General features: G+C 35.6%; 2 protein-coding genes and 1 long non-coding RNA gene across 3 annotated transcripts; 1 reads left to right on the forward strand and 2 right to left on the reverse strand.

Moving 5' to 3' along the window:
• Positions 1-1,951: 1,951 nt before the first annotated feature.
• Positions 1,952-3,808, forward strand: LOC104106187 (aquaporin TIP4-1). Its single transcript, XM_009614679.4, has 3 exons — positions 1,952-2,199; positions 2,812-3,053; positions 3,316-3,808. The coding sequence occupies exons 1-3, from the start codon at positions 2,073-2,075 to the stop codon at positions 3,688-3,690; spliced, it is 744 nt and encodes a 247-aa protein (XP_009612974.1). The 5' UTR covers positions 1,952-2,072; the 3' UTR covers positions 3,691-3,808.
• A 12,730-nt stretch (positions 3,809-16,538) lies between these two features.
• LOC104106188 (protein JINGUBANG-like) lies at positions 16,539-18,264 on the reverse strand. Its single transcript, XM_009614680.4, has one exon. The coding sequence runs from the start codon at positions 18,093-18,095 to the stop codon at positions 16,710-16,712; it is 1,386 nt and encodes a 461-aa protein (XP_009612975.1). The 5' UTR covers positions 18,096-18,264; the 3' UTR covers positions 16,539-16,709.
• Positions 18,265-23,792: 5,528 nt separating this feature from the next.
• Positions 23,793-24,555, reverse strand: LOC108946850 (uncharacterized). The gene is made up of 2 exons (XR_001971231.3): positions 24,497-24,555; positions 23,793-24,048 (listed from the first exon to the last, which is right to left on the reverse strand). It is a non-coding gene; the product is annotated as an uncharacterized lncRNA (long non-coding RNA).
• Positions 24,556-25,020: the final 465 nt, after the last annotated feature.

Raw genomic sequence — 25,020 nt, forward strand, 5'->3', positions numbered from 1 at the left:
ACTGGCGAAAGCATTTTCTCTTTTGGACTCCTTAGTAAAATATAGAGCAGAAATATATCAAACTAAAGAAGCTAAGGGGCAATAATGATAACATCAACAACCCAAACTTGGCTTCCTAATCTTTTAAGCCTTTTTATGTTTTGATTATTTTGTGCAGAGAAAAGAAGGAAAAAGAAATTAAATTGGCGATGATGTTTAATTAGTTTGCACAAAACCCTACAACTATTGGGTTCTGGCAGATGTCCCTCACTTGCAGATTCATGGAATCAACTTTTAAAAAAAGGAGAGGTTGCTATTGGCCTTGCAAAGTCAATGGACGCATATGCTTTCAATTGATAACTTAGGTAGGCCTATATAAATGATAAAAAACTGAATAAAAACACGAAAAGTGATAGATAGAGGAAAAAAGGAAATGAAGAAGACGACACCAAATGACACACTCACCAAACATACTTATTGTCGTGTATTCCAATTTTACTGATCAGCATTTTGCTATGGTATGATAAAAGGAGCAGCGGGCATCTATGATTAAACTAAAGCTTCATCATGCTTCATAAGGAATTCAAATTCAACTATGTTGTTGTCTGATTTTGATTGGTCGGAAATTTGTCATTGATAGAGGGCAAAATCACTTTATTCTATTGCACCAAAATCACTAAACTATTATTTGTACTGTTATACAAAAATATTATTCAATTTTATTAAGTATCACAATAAGTTACTAAATTTTTTTTTAACTAAAAAGTCATCGAGTTTATTTTAAGTATCAGAAAAGTCATTAGTAAGAAATAAAAGAGATATTTAATACTATGATACTTGAACAAAGTTGAGTGGCTTCCAATTAAAGAAAATTATTTTATTTATTGAGTTTCTGCTATACGTAGGCAAATTAAAGTTGAATAGTTTATTTTTACAATAATTAGTGATTTTCTGTAATGTTTAGACAAAGTTGAGTGATTTTTGTTGTTACAGAAATAATTTAGTAACTTTAATTTAATTTGAGTGACTATTCGTGAAATTACTTATGATATTTAGGGATCAAAATGACAATTACACCTAGAGTAACCAAATTACCGATTTGCACTAATATTTTTCATGGGGTAATTTTTAGCATCTATGGCTGTTTGGCCATTTTACTATCATTGATCACAAGAATAATGCACTTTTAATTTCTTGAAAGGTTCATCGTCGGATTACATTTTCAATAATCTTTTGTATTATGATAGAGATTCCCATAATCGTTGACTAGCTTGTCACTTGTTAATGTGATAAATTGAAAAAGTCTTTAAATGAGGAGAAAATGAATGTGCCCCTAATTGACCTCATACTTCCCAATCAATCAATGTGGCGCACGTCTGTTGACGCTTTAATTTCTGTCTTTTATTGAGAAATAAAAATTAATTTACTGAGAGAGCTTGCAAAGTTTAAACGTAATTTATGTTTATAAAGTCTAAATTATGTTAATGTTTTCCCAAGAAATCTGATATTTCCGTTCTAGAACGGGCTCGAGACAAATCAAAACAAAAAACAAGTAAATTTGAGAATGGCGTGTAGTGTTTGCTTATTTAGTGTGTACTTTTTTCTGAGAATTAGTAATGAAAGTAGCTTCAACTTATAGTTTCCCTTTTTCATTTAATACTAAAGATCAAATTAAATGCTTACCCTTTCTCTATTCATGTATGCTACAGTATACGTTTTTGTGATTTTTATGATCGTTCATCAATCAAAAAGAAATCATGCAAAAAATTTGCTCCAATTTATCTCTTTGTTGCAGTTTACAAATTACAATCAGGTCAACTCTACATTTGTTCCTTTTGTTTTGTTTGTCTTTTCTTCTTTTTTCTTTTTAATTCATTTCCTAATTAATTTGTCATTTCGCTATTAGAATATCGTTTTCACCACTACTTTCCAGACCATAAGTCTACCTTACGAGCATGGCATTTGATGTCACAATTGTATAAATACCGGTACGTGGTCCTCCATTTTAAAGCCAAAATAAACCACAGCCATTCTTCATTTCTTTATAGTTATTAACCTTTCATTTGCCAGTGTAATTTGATCAGAGAAGGCCAATGGCGAAGATTGCTGTTGGAAGTAGCCGTGAGGCTATTCAGCCTGACTGCATCCAAGCACTCATTGTTGAGTTTATTTGCACTTTTCTCTTTGTTTTTGCTGGTGTTGGATCTGCCATGGCTGCCAGTAAGTTGCATCAATTATAAGTCTTTTTTTTTTTTCCTTCCATTATTACAAGTGATAAAGAGAGTTTGAGTGGGATTGAACTTGGTTACTTGAATTGTAGATCGAATTGATATTATAGTCCATTTTTTGGGGTGTGCATTTCTCTGTTTTTTGTTTTGGTTTATACTATTGTCTTGTTAGAATTGGCAAAATGGTTAGTATAAGATTTCATTGATTATTTTGGCCATTTGGGTTTCCATGTACTTTTAAGATGCCAGATTCCTTAAAGGGAAAGAAAAGTGATGGTAGTATTGAGCAGAGAGAATAATCCATGATCTTAAACTTTTTTTGTACATGTGTATACCATTGAGCTGAATTTCGTACTTTAGAGGGTCTGGTAGATCCTTTTGATAACCTATGTTGAAGGGATATCTATCTAACCCGATCATTTGTATAAAATATCCCCTTTTCGGGTGATCACATAAAATCCGGTCTTAAATCTGCATATATATAATAAAACGAACCAACGTATGAACTATGAAACGGATGGTTTAAATACAAAGATTAGCTTATGATATATTGGAAGTGAAGCAATGGGTTTGATAATTGTAGTGTTGAATATATTGAAAACAGACAAGCTAAATGGAGATCCACTGGTGAGTTTATTTTTTGTGGCAATGGCACATGCATTGGTGGTGGCAGTGACCATCTCTGCTGGTTTCAGAATTTCTGGTGGACACCTCAACCCTGCTGTCACACTTGGCCTTTGTATGGGTGGTCATATCACTGTCTTCAGATCAATCCTTTACTGGATTGACCAATTATTGGCTTCTGTTGCTGCTTGTGCTTTGCTCAATTACCTCACTGCCGGATTGGTTAGTAATCCTACTACTACTTTCTCTGCAAGAACAAAAATAACCAACATCTTGTCCTCTAATCTACTAGTTCTAGTACTAGATACTACACAGACAGACTACTTACTAGTGGCATATAGACAGACCGGTTACCGTGGCATAAAATCCTTTTCTGCTCATCTAACTCAAGCGAGATAGTAATAATCACTCAAAATAGTCATATGATCGATGGCATTAATAGGGTATTGTTGTATGTTGATCTCTCTTGTTTGTACTTTTGCAGGAAACACCAGTTCACACACTAGCAAATGGAGTGAGCTATGGCCAAGGGATAATTATGGAGGTGATTTTGACCTTTTCTTTGTTGTTCACTGTCTATACTACCATTGTGGACCCCAAGAAGGGAATTCTTGAAGGGATGGGCCCACTTCTAACTGGGCTTGTTGTTGGGGCCAACATCATGGCTGGAGGGCCTTTTTCAGGAGCTTCAATGAACCCAGCAAGATCATTTGGGCCAGCTTTTGTTAGTGGAATCTGGACTGACCATTGGGTTTACTGGGTTGGGCCTTTGATTGGTGGTGGGCTTGCTGGCTTTATCTGTGAAAACTTTTTCATTGTTAGAACTCATGTTCCTCTTCCTAGTGATGAATCTTTCTAGGTTTTGTGTCAAAGGGTCCCTGGCTAGTTTGCAGTCTGCCTTGCTATGCATGTATTTTCTATGTTTCAGTTTTGTAAGTTTCATATATAATAACACTTTGTATGAAATTATGTACCAACTCCTTAGATTTCTCCCCATATTTTTAATTTTTCCATTTCGGCACTTGTAAGCTGCTAAGATAACATATCACCCAATTTAAGTGATATGGTTTTATTTTAGGTAGATCACATGTACCAAACAAGTGACAAATCAAAGTTCATTGATTTAAATTTGGAACATCAAATAAGAAACCTAATTAAGTCTATTAGAATTCTCAAATCTTGAGAAAGTATCAAGAGTGTTTCATTCTCTCTCTTTTGCTAAAACGTGACAAGAATTCCTCTCTAATTTTATTTTTAACATCACAACATAATCATGTCCACCAAATGGCATTATCTTTCAACTGGTCAACTCTTATCCGATCCCTATGACACGACTCCTGCAATTTACTATATTTTGTCGGACGAACATTGTGTCCACGTTAATTTCTCACAGCACCTTATATCCTCACATTGTATATATGTGTTCCGTATTATTATGCATTGTCATATCAAGTCTTTTGGTGAAAGAAAATTTTGTATTGATCTCCACCGGACAAAAGATACTTACAAGTGATGTTTACAATCCATAATCTATCCCTAGCTAGCTCTATGTCAAAAACTATAACCATTTATTCTCTTCCTCCTTGACCATCCCTACTAGGTAGGTCTGTCCAGTTGGAAGCAGGTCCTAATCTATTCGAAATGTCATTGTTGTTTTCCTATCTATACAATTGACTTATCCACTCTATTTCTTTCCTATTCTTCCTGTTGGCTTCTATCAGTTGCACTATATTTGCTATGCTCTTCCGCATCATTGTTGGCCATGATACTTTCGGATTCCATAGTGCTTTATTTCTTACTTGCCATATCCCAATACATTACAGCTATGATGATTGAGGTCACGAACCCTCCGCGTACTCTCTCTTTAATACATCTTCCCATTTTCCTCCAAATGCTCTGCATGTCTATTTGCTTCAGCTTTATTCCCAGCCCGTTGCAGAGTTCTTCAATGCACAGTTTTGAGAATTGACACTCAAAGTACAGATGCTGGATTGTTTCATCATGCATTCCACAGAGTAGATATGTTCTTTCCTGGCTTATTCACTACTAGAAAACTGCCTAAAACTGTCCATAAATACCGACCAAAATCGGTTGGTAAACTGAAAAAACCGACCGATTTTTGACCGACTTTAATCCATCGAAATTAGGCTGGTCGATAATAAATAGCGACCGAAGTCGGTCGCAATTTTTGACCGATTTCGATCGGTCAATTAAATTTTACAAATGACCCAAAAAGAAATAATCTGCCGAAAAAACTGACGGAAGTCGGTCGGTATTTTTAATTATGCAATTAAAAAATACATTATCTGGGAATCGAACCAGAGTTTGTACTGTGGAAGGATACTATTCTACCACTAGACTATTGATACATTTTGGTTTAAGACTTTCTTTTATTTTATTTGTATTCTTTAATTGCATTTTCGCACGAAAATAATCGACTGATTTCGGTCAGTTTTATTAAAAATTTAAAATTACCGATCGAAATCGGTCGATTTTTTAAAATGACTGACTGAAATAACCGACCGATTTCGGTCAATTTTTTGAATATTAATTTTAATTTATTTTTTTATGAAAAATCGACCGATTTCGGTTGGTTTCTTAAAAAATAAATTCCGTTGGACACTAAAATAGTTTCTCACATTTTTGCGCAGAATATATCGACCGAAGTTGGTCAGTTTCTTAAAAAAGTTAAAAAATTAAATATTTTAAAAAACCGATCGACTTCGATCAGTATTTCAGTCGGTTTTTGACCTACTGAAGTCAGTCGGTTGGTCGCGAACGATTTTGGCCGAATTTTTAGTAGTGATTCCTATTATATGTAATCTGTCTCTCGTAAGTAATCTCTATCTTATGATCAACCAGCCAATAAAGCAATATTTGGAACATTTAGTCTATTCCAAATCTATCTTGCATACAACCATTTAGGTGCTGCTCCTCTTCTCCATTGGTATCCTTCTTTCACTGTGTATATATTTGTCTGTCCCTTCCATCCTTTTTGTACGAATCCTGCAAAAAAAGTTATTTTGATATCACATATTTTCTTCCAATACCATGCACTATCCTGTGGTGGTTTATATTGCCACTAGTCCTTGCTCTTTATGTATATATGATCTACCCATTTGACCCATAAGGAATCATTTTTTTGCTTTATGTTCCATACATACTTTGCCAATGCTGCTTCATTCTACATCAAGCAGTCTTCTATGCCTAATCCACCTTCTCATTTAGTTCGGCAGACCAGGTCCCATGATGCCAATGGGGCTTTGTTCGTGACACTTTTTGCATCCCATAAGTAGTTCCTGCATATAGCTACAATGTCCTTCAGGACCCTTTTTGGTAACAAGAAGATTGATGCCCAATATAAATGTAAATGCAGCAACACTGCATTTACCAATTAGGTTCTCCCTGCATACGATAGGTTCCTCGATCCCCACCCTTTTATCTTTACCAAGATCTTGTCTATTAATATTTCACAGTCCACAACACTTAGCTTCTTTGATGATATAGGCACCCCAAGATATTTGAATGGGAGTTTACCTCTCTTATACCTTGTCAGCTCACATATGTCTTCTATCTCCCTTCCATTCATATTAGCACAAACAATATTGGATTTATTTGCATTGACGGTCATACCAGATGCTTGGGAGAATGATTGAACCCTCTTAGCATGAGCATTACTGAAGGGTAGTCTCCTTTACAGAATAATATCATGTTATCAGCAAAACAAAGGTATGTTAGCCTTAATCCTTTGCATTTTGTATGAAAAACAAATTCCTCTTGCCTGGCCACATGCACCATAATTCGCATGAAATATTCCAAACAAATGACAAACAGTAGAGGAGAGATTGGATCTCCTTGTCTCAAGCCTATCTTCCCCTGTAATCTGACATATAGCACCCTTCATTTAAGTTAATGTTGTAGCTAGTTGAGGTGATACATGCCATAATCCACCTTATTAAGATCCCAGGGAAGTTTAATGGATGCAATATTTCCTCCACAAATTTCCATTCAATGGAATCATACGCCTTCTTCAAATCCACCTTGATCAAGTAACTCTTAGTGGTTTGTTTTCTATTGTATAATCTGACCAGGTCTTGACAAATTAAGATATTTTGTACTATTGTTCTCCCAGTCACAAAAGCACTTTGATTTGGTGATATGATGTCTGGAAACACCAACTTCAATCGATTACACATCATCTTTGAAATAATCTTGTACACCACATTACAACATGCTATAGGTCTGTAATCTCCTACTGTTTCAGCATTAGTGGATTTTGGTATAAGGGTGATAACTATATTGTTGAGTGCTTTGAGCATTTTCCCAGATTGAAAATATTCCAGCACAGATGCAGTGACATCCTCACCTACAATGGTCCAGTTGTCCTTGAAAAATTGGCCGCTATACCCATAAGGGCCTGGTGTCTTTGTCCCTTCTATGTCCCATAGTGCTTCTTTAACTTCCTTTTGTGAGAAAGCTCTTTCTAGTTGGGCCTTTTGTTCTGCTGAACTAATCTTCCCCTCTTTGATTATATGGCTTGCCACATGATCCCTGCTCTGTTATTCAGTGTCCAGTAGGCTTGTATAGAACTCAATGAAAGCATCAACTACTGCCTCTATTGAATAAACTATTTCTCCTTGCATGTTCTAAATTGTAAATATCCTGCTTGCTGCTCTCTTAGCCTTGATCATAGAGTGAAAATAGCTTGTCTTCATATCTCCATATTTGAGCCACTGTACTTTACTCTTCTGCTGCAAATATTTTGTTTTTGCTTTCTTCTCGTATGTGCATTGCTGTGTCAAATCTTTCTCCTCTATGACTAACAATTAATTCCTAAGATCCTTTTGGATCTTATCTTGACACTCTACCAGCTTTTTCATGCTTTCCTCTACCTCTTTCTCCACTTTAGTAAACTTGTCTTTGTTTAACTTTAGCAGAACCTTTTTAAGTCTATTTAATTTTTTCATAATTTTGAATATATTTGTTCCCTTTATTGGTTATCTCCAGTTGCTCTCCACTCTTGCCATGTAGGATTTATCCATACTCTACATGTTGTAGTATCTGAAAATCCTTATCTTAGGTGTGCCAGTTCTATCCCATTTTATTATTACAGGACTGAGATTATATACTCCTGCAGGCATGTAATTAATCTCAGATGTTGACAACCTGTTTATCCAATCAGCATTGGTGATCACCCTGTCAACCATGCTTAGTACTCTATCCTATCCATCTTGTTTATTGCTGCATGTATAAAAAAAACCAGATGACATCATTTCTTTTAGTCTACATTGTTCAACACATCCCTTAAAGTCTTTTATTTCAGCGTAACTAACCTTACTTCACGCTCTATCCTCTTGATTGAGTATAGAGTTGAAATCTCCCATGATTGCCCATGCCCCTACCATTTTATTGGCTATATTCCTTATGTCTCTCCACAATTCAGACCTTAGTATTGGATCATTGAACTCATACACCATAGTCATATTAATCACCTTTCCTGTGCTACTATGAGTAATCATACTATGTATTAGTTGTTCTGTAAGCATTTCCACCTTTATAGTAAAGGTTTGTGGCTTCCACAATAATCATATTCTATCTGCATTATGCTTAGAGTGATTTGTAGTATAAGACCACCATATACAAAGATTAAGAGAAGCTTGATTTGCCTTAGCCCTCTTAATCTTTATTTCCAAGAGCCCAAACAATCCAACCTGTTGTCTTTGTAGAAAAAGGTTCACTTCCTTTTGTTTGGTTGTCCTGTTTAGGCCTCTGGTGTTCCAAAATCCAATGATATCCATTAGGGAGGTGGGGGTTAGGTCCCCCATCCTTCCCTGATTTATTATCATTCTCTTGTGATTCCATCTCTTTTCCATTAGTATTCTCCTCTCCTTCATTCCTCCCATTATTCCTCTTGTACAGCTTTGTTACTGCAACATAAGTATTTTGATTGTTTCCTTGACCCTTCCATGCAATTTTTCCCCTGTACCACTTGCCATGTTTCCTGCTCTCTTCTGTTATTTACTGCCTGGTTTTGATTTCGTTGTGTCCCCTGGTGCTTATCTTTGTTACTCCCATTTTCAATTGTAGTGATGCTACCTGCTTCAGTGCTCTATTGTTGCTCGACATGTTTCTCCACTTCTTTGGAGTTATTTATTTTCCTCCTGTTGTCTGGTTCCCTTTTTTATTCCCTCTACCACTTGTTTCTGCCTTAATTACTTCCTATAATCTTTGATACCATGTCCAAAGTTTTGACATAATTTACAAAAGACTGGTTTCCATTCATAGCTAACCTCTTGCTCAATGATCACTCCACATTCATTCTCGAATATTACCATATCTTGATTTATCTGATTTGGTGTTACTTCAACTAAAATTCTTGCATATTGCAATCTCTCTTTTTGTGTTGTTGCTCTGTCCGCTTTCAGTGGATTACCAATCATCCCTGCTATTTTTATTAGAGCATTTTGTCCCCAGTATTTTATATCCAGGTTCATCAATCTAATCCACATAGGAATTTTATCAACCATCTGCTTGTCAAATCCAATATCAGGTCTTCATGGTTTAACAACTATTGGTTTTTTGTCAAACATTCCGATTCCTTCCTCCACCACTTTTTCCTTGTTCTCTATTGAGTGAAATATTACTATGAACACTCCCATGTTCACCTGAGCTATTTTATCTATTCCCAGTGTTCCCCATACTCTTTTGAAGTATCCTTCCATAACTGTTTGTGGTGGATTTGAGCCTAACACATAACAAATTATAGCAGATCTCCAGTAAATTATCTCATCTTTTATGTCTTCCATTGTAATTTAACATTACATCTCAATTGCTCCCCTTCTTTCATGGTTAGGTCATACCCTTTGATTTGCTCACCTTTTTCCTCCAATTTGACTCCAATTCTCCCCTTCTGTTCGTTCCTTTGCATGGCTTTGTTTTCCTACTGATTCCGACTCGCTTCCCTCTTCCTCCATTAGATCTGCCCATGATTTCATAGCCGGCGTGTTCTCCACCACTATTGATGTCGAAGCCATCATTCTAGCAAAGCTAATGGAGCGATGCCTTGTACATTGCATTGACATTTCAGAATTTCTTTTTTGGTGAAGAGAAAAATATTATTAATCATCCCAATAACGACTGTATGAGGTATACACTTTAAAATCTATACCGACTATGAAAGCTAGATATTGCAACCTATAATCGTTCCATTGTCGTAAAACTGGGCTCTATGTATTCTTTTGTGTTATGACCTTTGCCTATACAGACCCTCTATCCACTCCCCGTCCCTCCAACTTCCTTCCTTGGTACCTATTCTATCATTCCTTGTCTTAAATTCCTGCTGAATTTGATTACAGATTGTCCCAGGATTAGGAACTCTTTGGTTCCATAATGCTTCATTGCGTGCCTTCCATATAGCATATACTAGTGATGCTAATACCGTCTTTACGAATGTTCTGCTTCTTTCTACTTTGACTCCTCTTGTTAACCTTCTTCATATGCCTTGTACTGTGGTGTTTTGTATTCCAATATTTAAACATTTTAGCACTGCCAATATACAAGCTGTTGAGAACTGGCATTCAAAGAATAGGTATTCTATCATCCCAGGTTCATTGTCGCATATTGCACATTTTGTGTCTTGGATTATCCATATTTTCTGCATTCTCACTCTTGTTAGTAGTCTCTTGTGTCCAGCCAACTAACATATGAAGTTGTGTTTAGGCACATTTCCTTTGTTCCATACCCAGCTACTCCACGGCCAATTATCCAGATTTCCTATTCTCCATAGGTAACCATTTTTAATGGTATAACTGTCGTTCCTTGCTAACCACCCTTGTTCGACTTGTCCCTGATCGAGCAAATTTTCCTCCAATACCAGCAACAGTCATTAGGAGATTTGTATTGCCACCAAGAGCTGCCTTTTAAGTATATGTGATCTATTTATTTTACCCATAGATCATCTGCCTTGCAAGCAATATTCCATACATACTTGGCTATGGTAGCCGCATTCCATACCACCCCATTTATGATTCCCAGGCCTCCCATATTCTTTGGTCTATATACCAAGTCCCATGCTACCAGTGGTGCTTTGTGCTCACTTCCTTCCAATTCCATAGAAAGTTTCTGCAACTTGTTGTAATTATTTTCATCACTTCTTTAGGTAGGTTGAATATGGAAGCCCAATATGTGTGAACATGCATCAACACTGAGTTGATTAGCTGCACTCGACCTGCATATGATAGGTTCCTTGATCCCCATGCTTTAATTCTTGTTGTCATCTTGTCTACCAATATCTCACACTCTATGCCAGTGAGCATTTTAGTTGAAATTGGAACACCCAAATACTTAAATGGTAAAGACTCCTTTTGGTAGCATGTTATGTCACATAAATCCACCAGACATTGTTGATCCATATTGACACTAAAAATATTAGACTTCCCTGCATTAGTGCATAATCCTGAAGCCCTTGAGAATGACTGGAGTCCTCTTAGCATCAGCAAGACTGACTGGTAGGTCTCTGTCTTATCAAGCTGCTACATACATGCTCCCTATTCCTTTTATTGGTTCCCAATAGACCTTCATAGAAGGTTACAAATGCCTTATCTATCCCCTCTAGATCATTTGTGTGTTTTTCAATTGTATTATCAATAGAGAATATTCTATTAGAATTCCTTCTTGCTTTCATCATACTATGAAAAAATTTTGTGTTCATGTCTCCTTGGGTCAGCCACTGTATTTTGCATTTTTGCCTCAAGAACTGCTCTCTAGCATTATACCATATTTTGCATTTCAGGGACAGGATAGTTTCTTCTTCTATCAATTGGATGTTACATGGATCCAATTGCATTCTTTCCTAGAAATTTTGAAGCTTCTGCATTGCCTCGTCTGCCTTCCTTTCAACCTCACTGAATCTGTCTTTGTTCAGCTCTTGCAATATGTGTTTTGATTTTGTTTAGTTTTCCCACTAATTCATACATTTTAGTGTCTTTCCTATCAATTCTCCACCCTGACTTTATTTCCTCCTTGCAATCTGGGGCCAAGCTCGACATATTGAAGTATCTGAACATTTATTCTTTGGTTGGTTGCCATTGTCCTAACTTATAATGGCTGGACAGTGATCAAACAGTGAATGTACTACTGATGCAGGTAGGTTTAGTCCCCACTCATCATTTACCATTACTCTATCAATTCTACTGAGTACTCTATCCCCTCTACTTTGCTTGTTTGTCCATGTGAAGAATGCTCTAGTAGATTTAAGGTCCAACAATGAGCAATCCTCAACACATTTCTTAAAGTCTCTTATCTCTGCCATTGTGACAGGGCTTCCCATTCTCTCCTCCTTATGTAGAACACAAATTAAGTCCCTCTTTATCGCCCATGGACCTTTCATCCGAGCATGAATATCTTTAATTGCCTGCCAAAGATCTCTTCTAAGTGCAACATCATTAAATGCATAAATCATATCACATGTAGTGTTTTGCCAGTCCCTCTATGATGTAGCTCACAGTGAATTAGTTGTGCTGTTACTTTGGTTATGCTGGCTCCATATAACATAGGATTTCATAGAATCCATATCCTTCCTCTGGGTTATTGGGATAGATTTGTACTAAACGACCAGCCTTAACAGAGGTGAAGAGAGACTTGCTGGACTTTTGCTCTCTTCACCTTTGTTTCCAGAAGACCAAATACCCCTACCCTAGCATTGTGTATGAATATCTTTATCACCTTCTGTTTAGTAGGATTATTTAGGCCTCTAGTATTCCAGAAACCTATGTTATCCATTAGGACGGGGGAGGCCCCCACCCTTGCCAAGTCATGGCTCCCCTGCACCTTGTACTCCTTCAGGGAAAGAAGAGCTTGATTCTCCTGAGTATTTGTTCCTCTCTTCCACTGGTTATTTCTCCACTAGGCTAGAAAATATGTTCCCTAGCTTTATTGTTGTATTTTGTAAGGTCACCCCCCTTTTTATGTAGTTCCCTGCCTTGAATCCTTATTGGTTACCTTGCTTGCCAGTTATCTGTTTGGTCTGATTTCCTCCTTTTTCTGCAGGGATTTTGGTCGTTGTCTCTGTTGTTTTCTCCATTTCATTACTGATCTCCTTGCTGGTCTTATTTCCCTGTCCCTGGTGATCTTTAGTTCCTTCTATTTTCTCCTGTTTACCCTTTTCCTCCTTAAGGAATTTCTTGCATTCTTTCATTTTATGGCCATAGTTACCACACTTGTCACATAACACAGGTTTCCACTCATATGTTACAGTTTGCTCCACTATTTTACCATATTCATTCTCAAACATTATTGATGTTGGATATGTTTGATTCAATGCAGTCTCCACCAATACTCAAGCATATGTTAATCTTTCCCTTTGCGTAGTTGCACTATCTGCTTTGAGAGGTTACCCAATTAGCCCTGCTATTTTAGTCAACGCAACCTTGCCCCAGTATTTGATGTCCAGTCCCGATAATCTTGCCCACTCAAGTATTTTCTCCATTTGTGTTTTAGTGAAGTCCATATCTGGTTTCTATGGCTTTACTATGACTGGCTTTCTGTCAAACATTTGGACTCCCTCTTCAACCACTCTGCTTCTATTCTCCAGGTCATGAAAGCGTACAATGAACACACCTCGACTAATTTGTGCCACCTTATCAATTTTCAATTTCCCCAATATCCTCCGAAAGTATCCATCCATTACAGGTTGTGGAGGATTGGATCCTAGGACGTAGCAGATCACTGCTGATGCCTAATACTCCACCTCGCCTTTGATGTCATACAAAGTAATTTTTACATTTATGTGATTCTCTACTGGTTTGCTCAGATCTAGCCCCTCTGTACTCGGAATTGCTCCTACTACACGACTCCATGATTTAGGGCTTGAATTTGAATTCGACCGCGTACCTTTGTTCTCGCTATCTATGGCTTCCTCATTCACCATGTCAGCCCAGTATATTTTTCCCCAGCTTAGATCCACAGTTCCCCTTTCTCTGTTCACTGAATTGCTCCTTTGCTGTGTTTTCAATGTGGACGCTATGGTTAAGTCCAATGGTATTATTCCTTGGATTGCATTAATGCTACGTTGTTTCTTTGCATCTGCAGAGTCCGGTATTCTTGTTTTTGCCATGGTTATTCCTTGATTGCTACCTTTCGATTGTTGTCCCCTCCCTCTAGTCTTCGATTTTCTCGTCATTAGCGGAGCTAAGAAAAGCTCTTATTCTAGAGAGAGAAACTTTCGGAATTTCTTTCTCTCCAATGATTGTGGAACTTTTTTTGGGTCTCTTCCTGTTGTGGTATGCTGTACGATGCTCCCTCCTTCTCCAGATTTTGCCTTCCTTGCCATAATCAGCTACTGCTGAGAGGAGAGCTCATGTCTAGAGAGAGAAAGTTTTTTTTCCTAATTATTTCTTATTCTTATATTTAGTGAAAAGAATATTGTGCATTGTCATACCAAGTCTATGTTTTACTTTTTCCTTAATATTTTGGTTTGCTTGAAAACGGGATGTGAGGCGAAGTAAATTTCCTATTAGTCACTTCCACCAATTGATCATTTCATTGGGTCACAATTATATCTGAAATGCAAATGCAATACTTCAAATATGCAGGGAACTATAAATAAGAAAAGACTTCATTGCACCCAAAAAGTAAATATACATTGTTTGAGTGGATATTAAAAAAAACTGACGTAGCTAGGGGAAAGTAATATAGGACTCTTGTTTGTTTGCTTACTTAGACTACTCAACTAACTTATTACATATTTTTTTTGTTTTTCATCCGGTTTTCGGTACCCATATTTGGGCCCAACTAAAAAAGTCCCACATCGGGGGTAAAGCACTCCCTAACAAAAGCGACTCCATACTCAGAGACTCGAACCCGAGACCTCTGGTTAAGTATGAAGGAATACTTACCACTCCACCACAACCCTTGTTCGTAATTTATTACATATGTTCCTAAAGAAAGAAGAAGATAAATCTAAGTCACGGGAGTAGATAAGAAAGAGATCCGAGGTGTCTGTGTGCAGTAGAGCATTGTGACTCCAACAATTAGAAGGGCTCTTTTAATATTTGACAAAATGATGAGTGCAACTAAGAGCCCGTTTGGATTAGCTGATTGTAAATAGCTGATAAGTTTGTAGTGCTGAAAAGATTTTTTAAATGCTGAAACTGATTTTTAAAATAATCATTTACGTGTTTGGATAGAAGTGCTGAAACTGATAATAAGCAGTTGATGTGTTTGATTAAAAAATGCTGATAAGCTATTCTTTTGTTAAAATGACTAAAATACCCTTGAATCTTTTTCAAAAGATTATAAATTAAAAATTTCTTTGCAAAGAAACGAATTAATAACGAATATGGAATGAAGAGAAAGTTAAGAAATTTATTTTGGGAAAAGTATTTTGTGAATTAGAAAATATTATTAAGGATAAACTAGTAAAAGTGTTGGTCAAACTAAAAGTGCTTATAAGTTGAAAAGCCATAAGTTGGGGGTGACCGGCTTATGACTTATGGCTGATTTTAGCTTATAAGCACTTTGAGTATTTACCAAACGCGTAGATAAGCCAAAAGGTGCTTATAAGCCAGTTTGACCAGCTTATAAGCTTAGCCAAACACCCTCTAAGTATTATTTGGCAAATGTAATGCAATGTAGATGTAATTATTTGCCGTGAGTGGAAGCTAGTAAAATGATCTCAAATAGTAAAAAAATGAGAAGCTCTAAATGAACAATTGATATTCTACGGTAGTTGTTTTAAATTCTGGCTGTATATCATTATTTTAACAGGACAATTGTTGTTGACAATGTAACAAACTACTTTGAAATTAAATACTCCTATAATTATTTCTGGTGGATATTAATTACAGAACTTTACAGTGTACATCTCAAATTAAATTAGCGCAGACAGGATTTGTCTCCTAGCTAGCAAATGCCATTGAATACACCACCAAAATCATGCAAAAAGTGGAAAAAATTAAATTAATTGGGAACTTTGCTGCTGGTAGCTATTTTTATATTATAGATATCGGATATTTATTAGTTTATCTACTCCATCTGATATCTTCAATGTTCTATTCTACGAATAACTTATACAATGACCAGTACAGTGCTGATGTATCAGTTTTCGGCAGTTCGATCGGGGTAGCTCAAAGTGTTATGCCGTGACAGTGTAGCCATAGTAACATTAAATCATATTTGCCTAATGAATGAAACAAGGGCGTGCATGAATTTTTCCTTATATTCTCTCTTCCGGTACCAATTGTGTACAGAAAGTTGCTTGGGCCATTAACATGGCTTTAATAGTCAATTTTCTTTTGGAATAACTGTAAAAACCAAAAATCACCCAGAAAAGACTGTCAGCTAGGTATTATTATTATTATTTTTTTGTAAAAAAAGAATTTTATATATATATATATATATATATATATATATATATATATATATATATATATATATATATATTTTAAAAAGTCTCATTTTGTAGTGTTTTGACTTATACTATTTCTTAGTATCTAAGTTTTGTTTTCAAAAGAAAGATGGATTAATATATACTAAAGGATTTTACTCTAGCAACCAATTAAATTGATATTTAGAACCGAAATAGGAGAATCAAATGGAGTAAGTAGAAGTTCCTTCCTTGGCCATCCAAATAATAATTATGTCACGTAAAGTGAAACCGAGTAAAAGTGCATGTTTAGCTTATATGTCAATAATCTAGTCATAGTGGTATAAGATCAAACGGGACAGTATGTGAGTTGTCTCACCATATATAAGATGTCATCAGCAAAACAGATTTATGGGGCATTATTACATAGATCCTGAATTTTGAATACAAAATAATATACACGTCGATTTCAAGTATACTAAACAGTATAACGAAATCATTTCTTTTTTATTTTCCTAGTGAAAATGATGGCTCCCTTGTAGTTTCTTCTCTACCCAAGAAGGAGATAAAACAGGATTTAACTCATAGTCCATCGTCTTCATTTTATTTTCACCATTCTGCTGATGATTTTCCTCTGAAGAAATATTAACTTTATTCTCATCAGGCATAACCTTAATTCTCCAAACTTTAAAAGTTTGATCCAAACTAGCACTATAAACCAAAAATCCCATTACAACTTTGTCAATTTCCAAATTAGCAGCCAAACACTTAACTGGACCTCTATGTGCATCTAACACAGCAAGACACTCATGAAAACAACTCCCTTCTTCTCTTCTCCAAACCCTAATTGTTGTATCCTCTGAGCCACTAAATATCAATTTCTCAATTGCAACCAAACAAAGGACAGAAAATCTATGCCCTTGCAAGAATCCTCCATGGTTAAATCTACCGGAAGTTTTCTCCTTTTCCCAAAAATTTATGAATCCATCTGAGGATCCAGAGTAGAGAAAACAAGAAGTTGCTGAAGTGCTTAGGGCTAATGCATTAACCGGTGATGGCTGGAATTTTAGTGTCATTGTTAGAGTATGAGAGTTTTGTCCATATACTCTCCTCCAAATTTTTATTGAAGCATCGGATGAACATGTGAAAACACAACCATCTTCTTGATTTACAATAATTGAGTTGACATTATCTTCATGAGCCAAGAATGAGTCAACGCATCGATTATCGGAGATTCTCCATGTCTTGACTGTTTTATCCCATGATCCTGTGTATAAAAGCCCTTCTGCATGGTAATAAGCCATGCAAGAAATGCAATCTTTATGTTGATTGCTACTGTTTGACCTAGGAAATTTGAGAAACGAATAAGTGTTCTTCTTAGGTAGGGTTGTGATTTTCTTGCCTCGAAAATGATCGGATGCATTCACATTCCATATCCGGATTTTGTGGTCTTTATGTGAAGTAAAGAGCATGTTACCGTAGACCAAAATTGCCCTAACATCACCACAACTTGCCTTGAGGTACCCTCTCTCGATACAATCCGGTTGTCGCCATGCACGTATCCGGCTACTCTCTGAGCCAGTGAAAACAATACCTTTTGAAACAGCGATGGAGTAAATTGTCCCCTCGTGGCGATGGAGGGACGCGATGCAGTGGTAGAGGAGAGATGGAGATGGTGTTTGTAAAGGGGAAAGTGTCCAAGGAGAATCCGTGCTAGGAGGGGGCATTAAGGAATACATAGTGGTTGCACTAGCATTAGAAGATCTTGATGGACTATAGAGAAGTTCATGTTCAGATAATTTTAGATGAGAGTTGAAGGAGAGACGAGGAGGGGATTGTATTGATAATCTTTTTTCTTTATCAAAGTAACTATGGAGGCTTCTCTTGCCATAGTATTCCATATTGGTCTAGAGAAATATTGGGTAAGAAAAGGGTGCAACAAAAGGATTGAATTTGTCAGTGTTTATATGAAGGGGGAGTACTGTAGTACTTCAATTTTGAGTACGATAGGGTATTGAATATAGACATTATGATATATGCCTACAACTGTGGTTAGTTGGGCATGTAGATATGGTGGCGCCAGGAACAATTAGGGAAATACTAAATATTCACCTAAAAATATATGAGAGAGTTATAGTAAATTAAATATTATCTGAGGGAGATGCATAGAGCTTGATAAATACTTCAAGCTGTAATTAGGAGTACTTTTTCTCCTTTTTTTTTGACGGGTGCCTTTACCAGAGGTGGTTGTAGTCAAATCGGCTAATTTAATATCAAACTCAAATGCATGCCAAACTCAATGTTATGACAATGCCAACAAACTTCCTCTTCGTGATTTTCATTTACTTCTTTATTTATCTAAATAATGATTGGCAATGCGGATTCAAAATTATAAGTTTATGAGTTTTTACAGAAATCTCAAGTTAATATATAATAATAATTGGATTAATGGATTGGTTCCAAGATAAATATTCTTATATATTTAAGATGGATTTTTCAATACAAATACAGTATCTAGACAAAAACTACTGGGTTCACGGGAACTCATAATTATTGTGCTGGATCCGCCCCTGGTGACTTGTTTAATTTGTGTCTACCTCGACTATTTCATCAGTTATGCCAATTCTGGGTGTTTGGCCACCAAGACTCAAGCATGAGGATGCAAAGAGATTACCAAACAATTTTTTTTATCGGCTAAAATTTGAACCATATTCTTTCATGATTTTCGTTTGCTAATATAGTTTAATGTCAATTCCCCGATGTGATCTTATTTGTGGCTGCTCGACCATGTGTACTATAAGGAGATTGGTTGTTATACTGATCCAATGCTAATAAATTAGATGTTGTACCCGGTGTTTTAAAAGACGTTTTCGGGGCGAGCCCGGGGTGAGGCGCACCAAAAACGCCCCGGGGCGATGGTGTGGGGCGAAAGTCTCAAGAAGCATACGCCCAACAATTCAGGGCGTACGCCCGGGCGTTCGGGGCGTTTGAGGCGTAAGCCCGAGAGATTTTTTTAAATTAAAACAAAATTTGTTGAATAAGTCCTTCAAATAATACGCAAATTTTCAAAATTCAGCTTGGTAATTACTCAAAAGTTTTTTTAAAAAAAACTGAAATGTATTAAATTTAAAAATTAAGACCTTTTTTATTGATTGAAGCCCCAATTCATGGTCTTTTTCAATTCTTTATCTTATCCGCTAGTCTGCTAATATCTCCCAAAAGTAATGAATATTTATTTTTTTTGCAAATACAAAGAGAACCCCGTTATCCTTCATAGCAGCAAGTTCAAAGTTCAAATTGAAGGTTAGTCATCCATTTTGTTCCGCAATGTAGAAAATATTATTTTTTTTCAACTCAAGTTACTTAAGCTTCTAAGTAGCGTATAATAGATTGCTTTGACTAGTTTTTTGTGGGGATGAAGCGTGAGCGCGCGCGCGCGCACGCACACACACACACACACACACACACACACACATATATATATATATATATATATATATATATATAATTTTCTTCATTTTTATGCAATTTTACCTGTTTATAAATATTTACTGTAATTATATTAATTTATAAAATATTAAAAATTAAATACCTATGGGGCTTACGCCCCGCGCTTCGGGGGTTACGCCTCGCTGAACCATATGTAAAACGCCTCGCCTTACGCTCACGCCTTTTAAAACACTGGTTGTGCCCACTAGAAAACTACTCCACTAGGTCGACTTCCTTTTCAATATATTAATATACCATGTGCATACATAATGAAGTTAATTGTAGCGCAAATTTAGAGCCCGTTTGGACATACAAATTTTTTTCAAATTTTTTTTTGAAAACAATGTTTGGTTATCCCATTCTTACCAAATTTTCCAATTTCAGTTGAAAATCCATTTTCAAATTTGAAAAACTGGTTCTGACCAGTTTTTCAATTGAAAATGGGAATTTGCTAGTTTTTAGTGTTATAATTTTACGCTGTATTTTTAAAATTTATAAAATAACCCCAGCAATTGTTCATATTTATGTTGTTTTTGGCTTAAATTCCTTCTTTGTGTATTAATAGAATTAGAAAATGTGATATTGATTTTGCATCTTTTGTGTATTGCAGTAAAGCAGAATATGATAAAGTTAAACAATAGCATTTTGATTATTTATTTCAAGTAGGATAATCAAATTGGGGTGGTTTTGATATTTTTTGTAAGTCGTGAGTATAAATCATATTTTATGATTTTGAAAAAAAAGACATCCAAATATGTTAGCAAAAATTATAACCAAACACAACTTCATCTTCACTTGAAATTTTAGTGAAATTCCAAATTCCAATTTTCTTTTTGGAATGCATGTCCAAACGCCTACTTAAGCTAGTACCTTTAAGGAAGGTCCTAGAATTAATTCTCCTTAATTCGCTCACCATATACAATAATATAATGGGTCTCTACTCCACTGACTTTGGAAAAACTAGTTTTCTTTATCCCACCCACCAGTATTAAAGGGAAAAATTACTGGGGAGACGAAAAAAGAAGTATTGCTAGAGTGTGCTTCTTATTAATTAATTCTGAAGCATCAAGATCCTTATAAATTAAGTAATAAACCGTAGTGGGAAAAAGATTTAATTTGAAGAGAAGTGCTAGGTCTTGTATCTTGCTTAGCTATGGACCAATATATACATTGCCTGGTCAATGTAGAGGAAAAATAATTAAGTCAACCTTCTTTTTCTACTCTTTATCAGTGGTGGTAATTGGTAAATGGATAAAATTGAACATAAATTTATCACCCTGACACCCTATCCGTGCACATGTTATTATACTAGTTAATGGTCCAAGACCATGACCACGTCTGAAATTTCATTATCATAAGTTAAATGGGAGTTCCCATTTCATCATAATTTACTGCTAAATCTGCACTGTCCGTGGTTTGAAACCCTGAGAAATTTCAAGATCCTTCTTTTTAGATTCATTACAGGATTGAGCCACCATTGGTAGATCAGTTGTCCTACATTGCTTGTTTATATGGTGAAATTGAAAATACTTGAAAAGGTTAGTTGAATCTTATTATGAAATAAATGAGCTAATAAAGATGTTACTATATTTCTATCATGTATGTAATAACCTATAGGATTCGATATATGTCTGTCCTCTCTTAAGGATATGTTGTTTACCCTCTCTAGATGTACTTGCTTGGCAAATATGCAATTCAGTGAAACACCATTTTCTGGGATGTGATATTACGTTGCTCCCTTTTTTGTGTGTGTGTTGATATGTCCCGTGTTTCTAATAGTACATGTTTTCTTCCTTAATTTCTGAATAGATACAGATAAACATAACGTAAATTCAGTCCCTAATACTAAGGACCACTCAATTCATAACTAAATGAGCCGGACAAGCTGTTGGCCTAATTTTAGGTTTTAAACTACAAAAGATAAACTTTCCACAATTTATACAACAAATTGCTAGGGGAAGCTGATGGAAACTCCTAACGGTATTATCTTCCGGCCACATCTCCTAAAGTTAGTTCTTCCAACCATTTGCAGGGGAAAAAACAAAGCAAATGCAGAAACAACTTACCAAGGGTTTTACATCAGTCCAATGAATGCATAACACGTGTCCTTAGGTACACTATTATCAGTAAACTATACTTCCTCCATTTCAATTTAGATGAGATAGTTTGACTCGACACGAAGTTTAAAAAAAAATGAAGACTTTTGAAGCTTGTGGTCTTAAAAGCTTAAGAGGTAAAAGTTTTGTGGGGCCATGATATTTGTGTGGTTATAAAAACTTCTCATTAAGGGTACAATGAGTAAAATGAAGAATTTAAAATTAAATTATTTTCAATTGTAGAAATGTGTTATTCTTTTTTGAACAGACTAATAAGGAAACTACAGCAACAACAACAATAATAATGACCCAATAAAATTTTACTAGTGGGGTATGGGGAGAGTAGTGTGTACGCAGACCTTACCCCTACCCCGAGGGGATAAAGAGACTGTTTCCGAAAGATCTTCGGCTCAAGAAGACGAAAATAGGACGAAAAGAGGCAATATATCAGTACCATCAATAGAAACCATGGAACAAATAACAGCATCACCAGAACCAGAAAATAGATAAAAAGCAAAACAATAACTAGTAGATAAAGCCCATCATTAAGAGGAACGAAAGAGTAGTGTGACTCAACATTAACCACTAACAATCCAAGACTAAGTCCTAACAGACTAGCCTCACTCTGGTGCGCCGTAGAAATATGCACAACTATCTCCTACCCTACAACCTTAATGCTCGACCTCCACAACTTCCATTCTAGTGTCATGTCCTCGGTATTCTGAAGCCGCACCATGTCCTGCCTGATCAGCTCTCTCCAATACTTCTTAGGACACACCCTACCTCTCTCCGTACCCATCAAAGCCAGCTGTTCACACCTCCTCACCGGCGCATCTGGGCTTCTCCTTTGAACGTCCCCGAACCATATGAGCCTTGCTTCACGCAGCTTATCATCCATGGGGGCCACACCCACCTTCTCCCAATATCTGCATTCCTAATCTTATCCATCTTAGTGTGTCCGCTCATCCACCTCAACATTCTCATTTCATCTATTTTTATTTTTTGGATATGTGAGCTCTTAATTGGCCAACACTCAGCTATATACAACATGGCCGGTCTAACCACCACTTTATAAAATTTACCTTTGAGAATCAGTGGCACTCACTTTCTTGTAACACAGGACTCCAAACGCTAACCTCCACTTCATCCACCCCACCCTTATACGGTGTGTGACATCCTCATCGATCTCTCAATCCCCCTATATAACCGACCCAAGGTACTTGAAACTTCCCCTCTTGGGGATGACCTGTGATTCAAGCCTCACGTCTAATCAGTACAAGAAAGTGAAGATATGACGACATTTAATAAATGCCGTATTAAGTTGTTTAAATGTCACAAATTTATTTACCGACATTTAATTTACATTTGCATCAAATGTTGTTAATTTCAATGTCGGTAATTTTTCGACATTTAGGTAAATATCGATAATAAATTATGACACTTACTTTACGACATTTAGGTAAATGTCAATAAGAAATTATGACACTTATTTTACAATATTTAGGTAAATGTCGATAAGAAATTTACGACACTTACTTTGCAACATTTAGGTAAATGTCGATAAGAAATTTATGACATTTAATTTACGATATTTAGGTAAATATCGGTAAGAATGTTACGACATTTAGTTTACAGCATCTAGGAAATGTCACTTAAAATTTTCGACACTTAGATTAATGTTACTAAAAAAATACGACATTTACGTATGATCTTCACAAAATATCGTAATGAAATTTCCGACATTTTGGTAAATGTCAATAAGAAAAATCACAACATATACAAAATGTCGTATTCACTTTAAGTGAATATCATTAAAAAAATTAGTGACATATCTTTTACAACATAGCAAAATATCGCATTAAATGTTTGACATTTAAATTAATGTTGGTCTCATATTTTTTAGAATTTAATTAATAATGCTCTGTTTTGTTTCATCACGAACACATTTACATTCACAAATGTCAACTTTTATAACAAACATCAAATAAATGTAAAGCAAATATCTTTTAATAATGTAACTAAAGAACAAAATAGCAATATAAAACGTACTTAGTATAAGATAGATAATGTCAAATCAAATGATTTGTTCTCACGTAAAACTCAAATCTACCTAAATCATAAAAGATAGTAATTTCAATATGTAAGTACTTTAAGATCACTCCTAATTCAAATTAATTTTCCTCAACTTCTAGATTAAATCTTATAAAACCAACTCTCCACAAGTCAAGCTTTTCACTGTCAGTAATTGACATCACTACCTTCAAAAATGCTGCAAAAGAAGTCATAAAAAAAAAGGAATTATACCTTTATAATAAAGTAAATTCTTTCCTCCTCTAAAACAATTGGAATACCAAAAATAATAAATGATATAGGTTCTAAAAAAGAAAAAAAAAATTGATAATGAATATAATACTAGCAGCTGGAGCGAGAAAGAAACAGACAACATAAAGCAAAAAATCCAACAAAGTGAACGCAACCGCCCAAATCGAACAACAACTAAAATATTATAATATCATAATGCAGTTGAAGATATTTTTTTGGTTGTAGGGGAGGGGGGTGTGGGATAGGGGAGGGTTGAATTTTGAAATATTAGTTTGCATAAATGATATACTGAGATGAAAACTAATGAATGTTATATAAGTTTTGCAAACTATAACATGAAGGGTTTCTCCCTTTGAAACGGAGGAACAAGAATCTTATAATTTTTTTAAACTTACCCGCTTCTTTTTCTTTGTGCCAACTTTACTAACTCTAGTCTTTTTTATTATGTTAACCAGAGAAGAAATATTAGATTGGTTACTCATGTAGTTTATAAAATTTACAACTTAGAAATTGTGAATACAAGATATAAAAAACAGGACAAAGTCATATAATAATTTTTGTTTTCTAATATGATGGCGTTTGAATCATAGATCTTTATTTCCCTGATCTAGGCAAGAGTCTTTAACTTACCGATTCTTTCAGGTTCTACAAGAGGCTAAATACCTTATGCAGGAGGGTAAAATTATGCTTTATGGGGATCTTATCAATTAATAAAAAGAAAAAATAAGCTAACTTCTTCACAGTTGCAGCAAGAATGCCACCATCATCGTCAAACACAAGTTTAAAAATGGAACTCCATCTTTAAGTGTAAGCTGGAGAAGAGCCTGAAGAGTTGAGCACTGATGCTTTTTCATAAGAACATGCTTACTGTGATTAGTGGGCAAAGTATTATCATTTGAGTTTTTATTAGGAGGTGGAC

This window comes from Nicotiana tomentosiformis, chromosome 8, assembly GCF_000390325.3.
Source record: "Nicotiana tomentosiformis chromosome 8, ASM39032v3, whole genome shotgun sequence".
NCBI classification, from domain to species: domain Eukaryota; kingdom Viridiplantae; phylum Streptophyta; class Magnoliopsida; order Solanales; family Solanaceae; genus Nicotiana; species Nicotiana tomentosiformis.

Excerpts from the sequence above, each read along its gene's own strand:
- LOC104106187 (XM_009614679.4), top strand. The coding sequence starts at position 2,073 with ATGGCGAAGATTGCTGTTGGAAGTAGCCGTGAGGCTATTCAGCCTGAC. Across the intron at positions 2,200-2,811 it reads TGGATCTGCCATGGCTGCCA|ACAAGCTAAATGGAGATCCA; the intron begins GTAAGTTGCATC and ends TATTGAAAACAG. Across the intron at positions 3,054-3,315 it reads ATTACCTCACTGCCGGATTG|GAAACACCAGTTCACACACT; the intron begins GTTAGTAATCCT and ends GTACTTTTGCAG.
- LOC104106188 (XM_009614680.4), bottom strand. The coding sequence starts at position 18,095 with ATGGAATACTATGGCAAGAGAAGCCTCCATAGTTACTTTGATAAAGAA.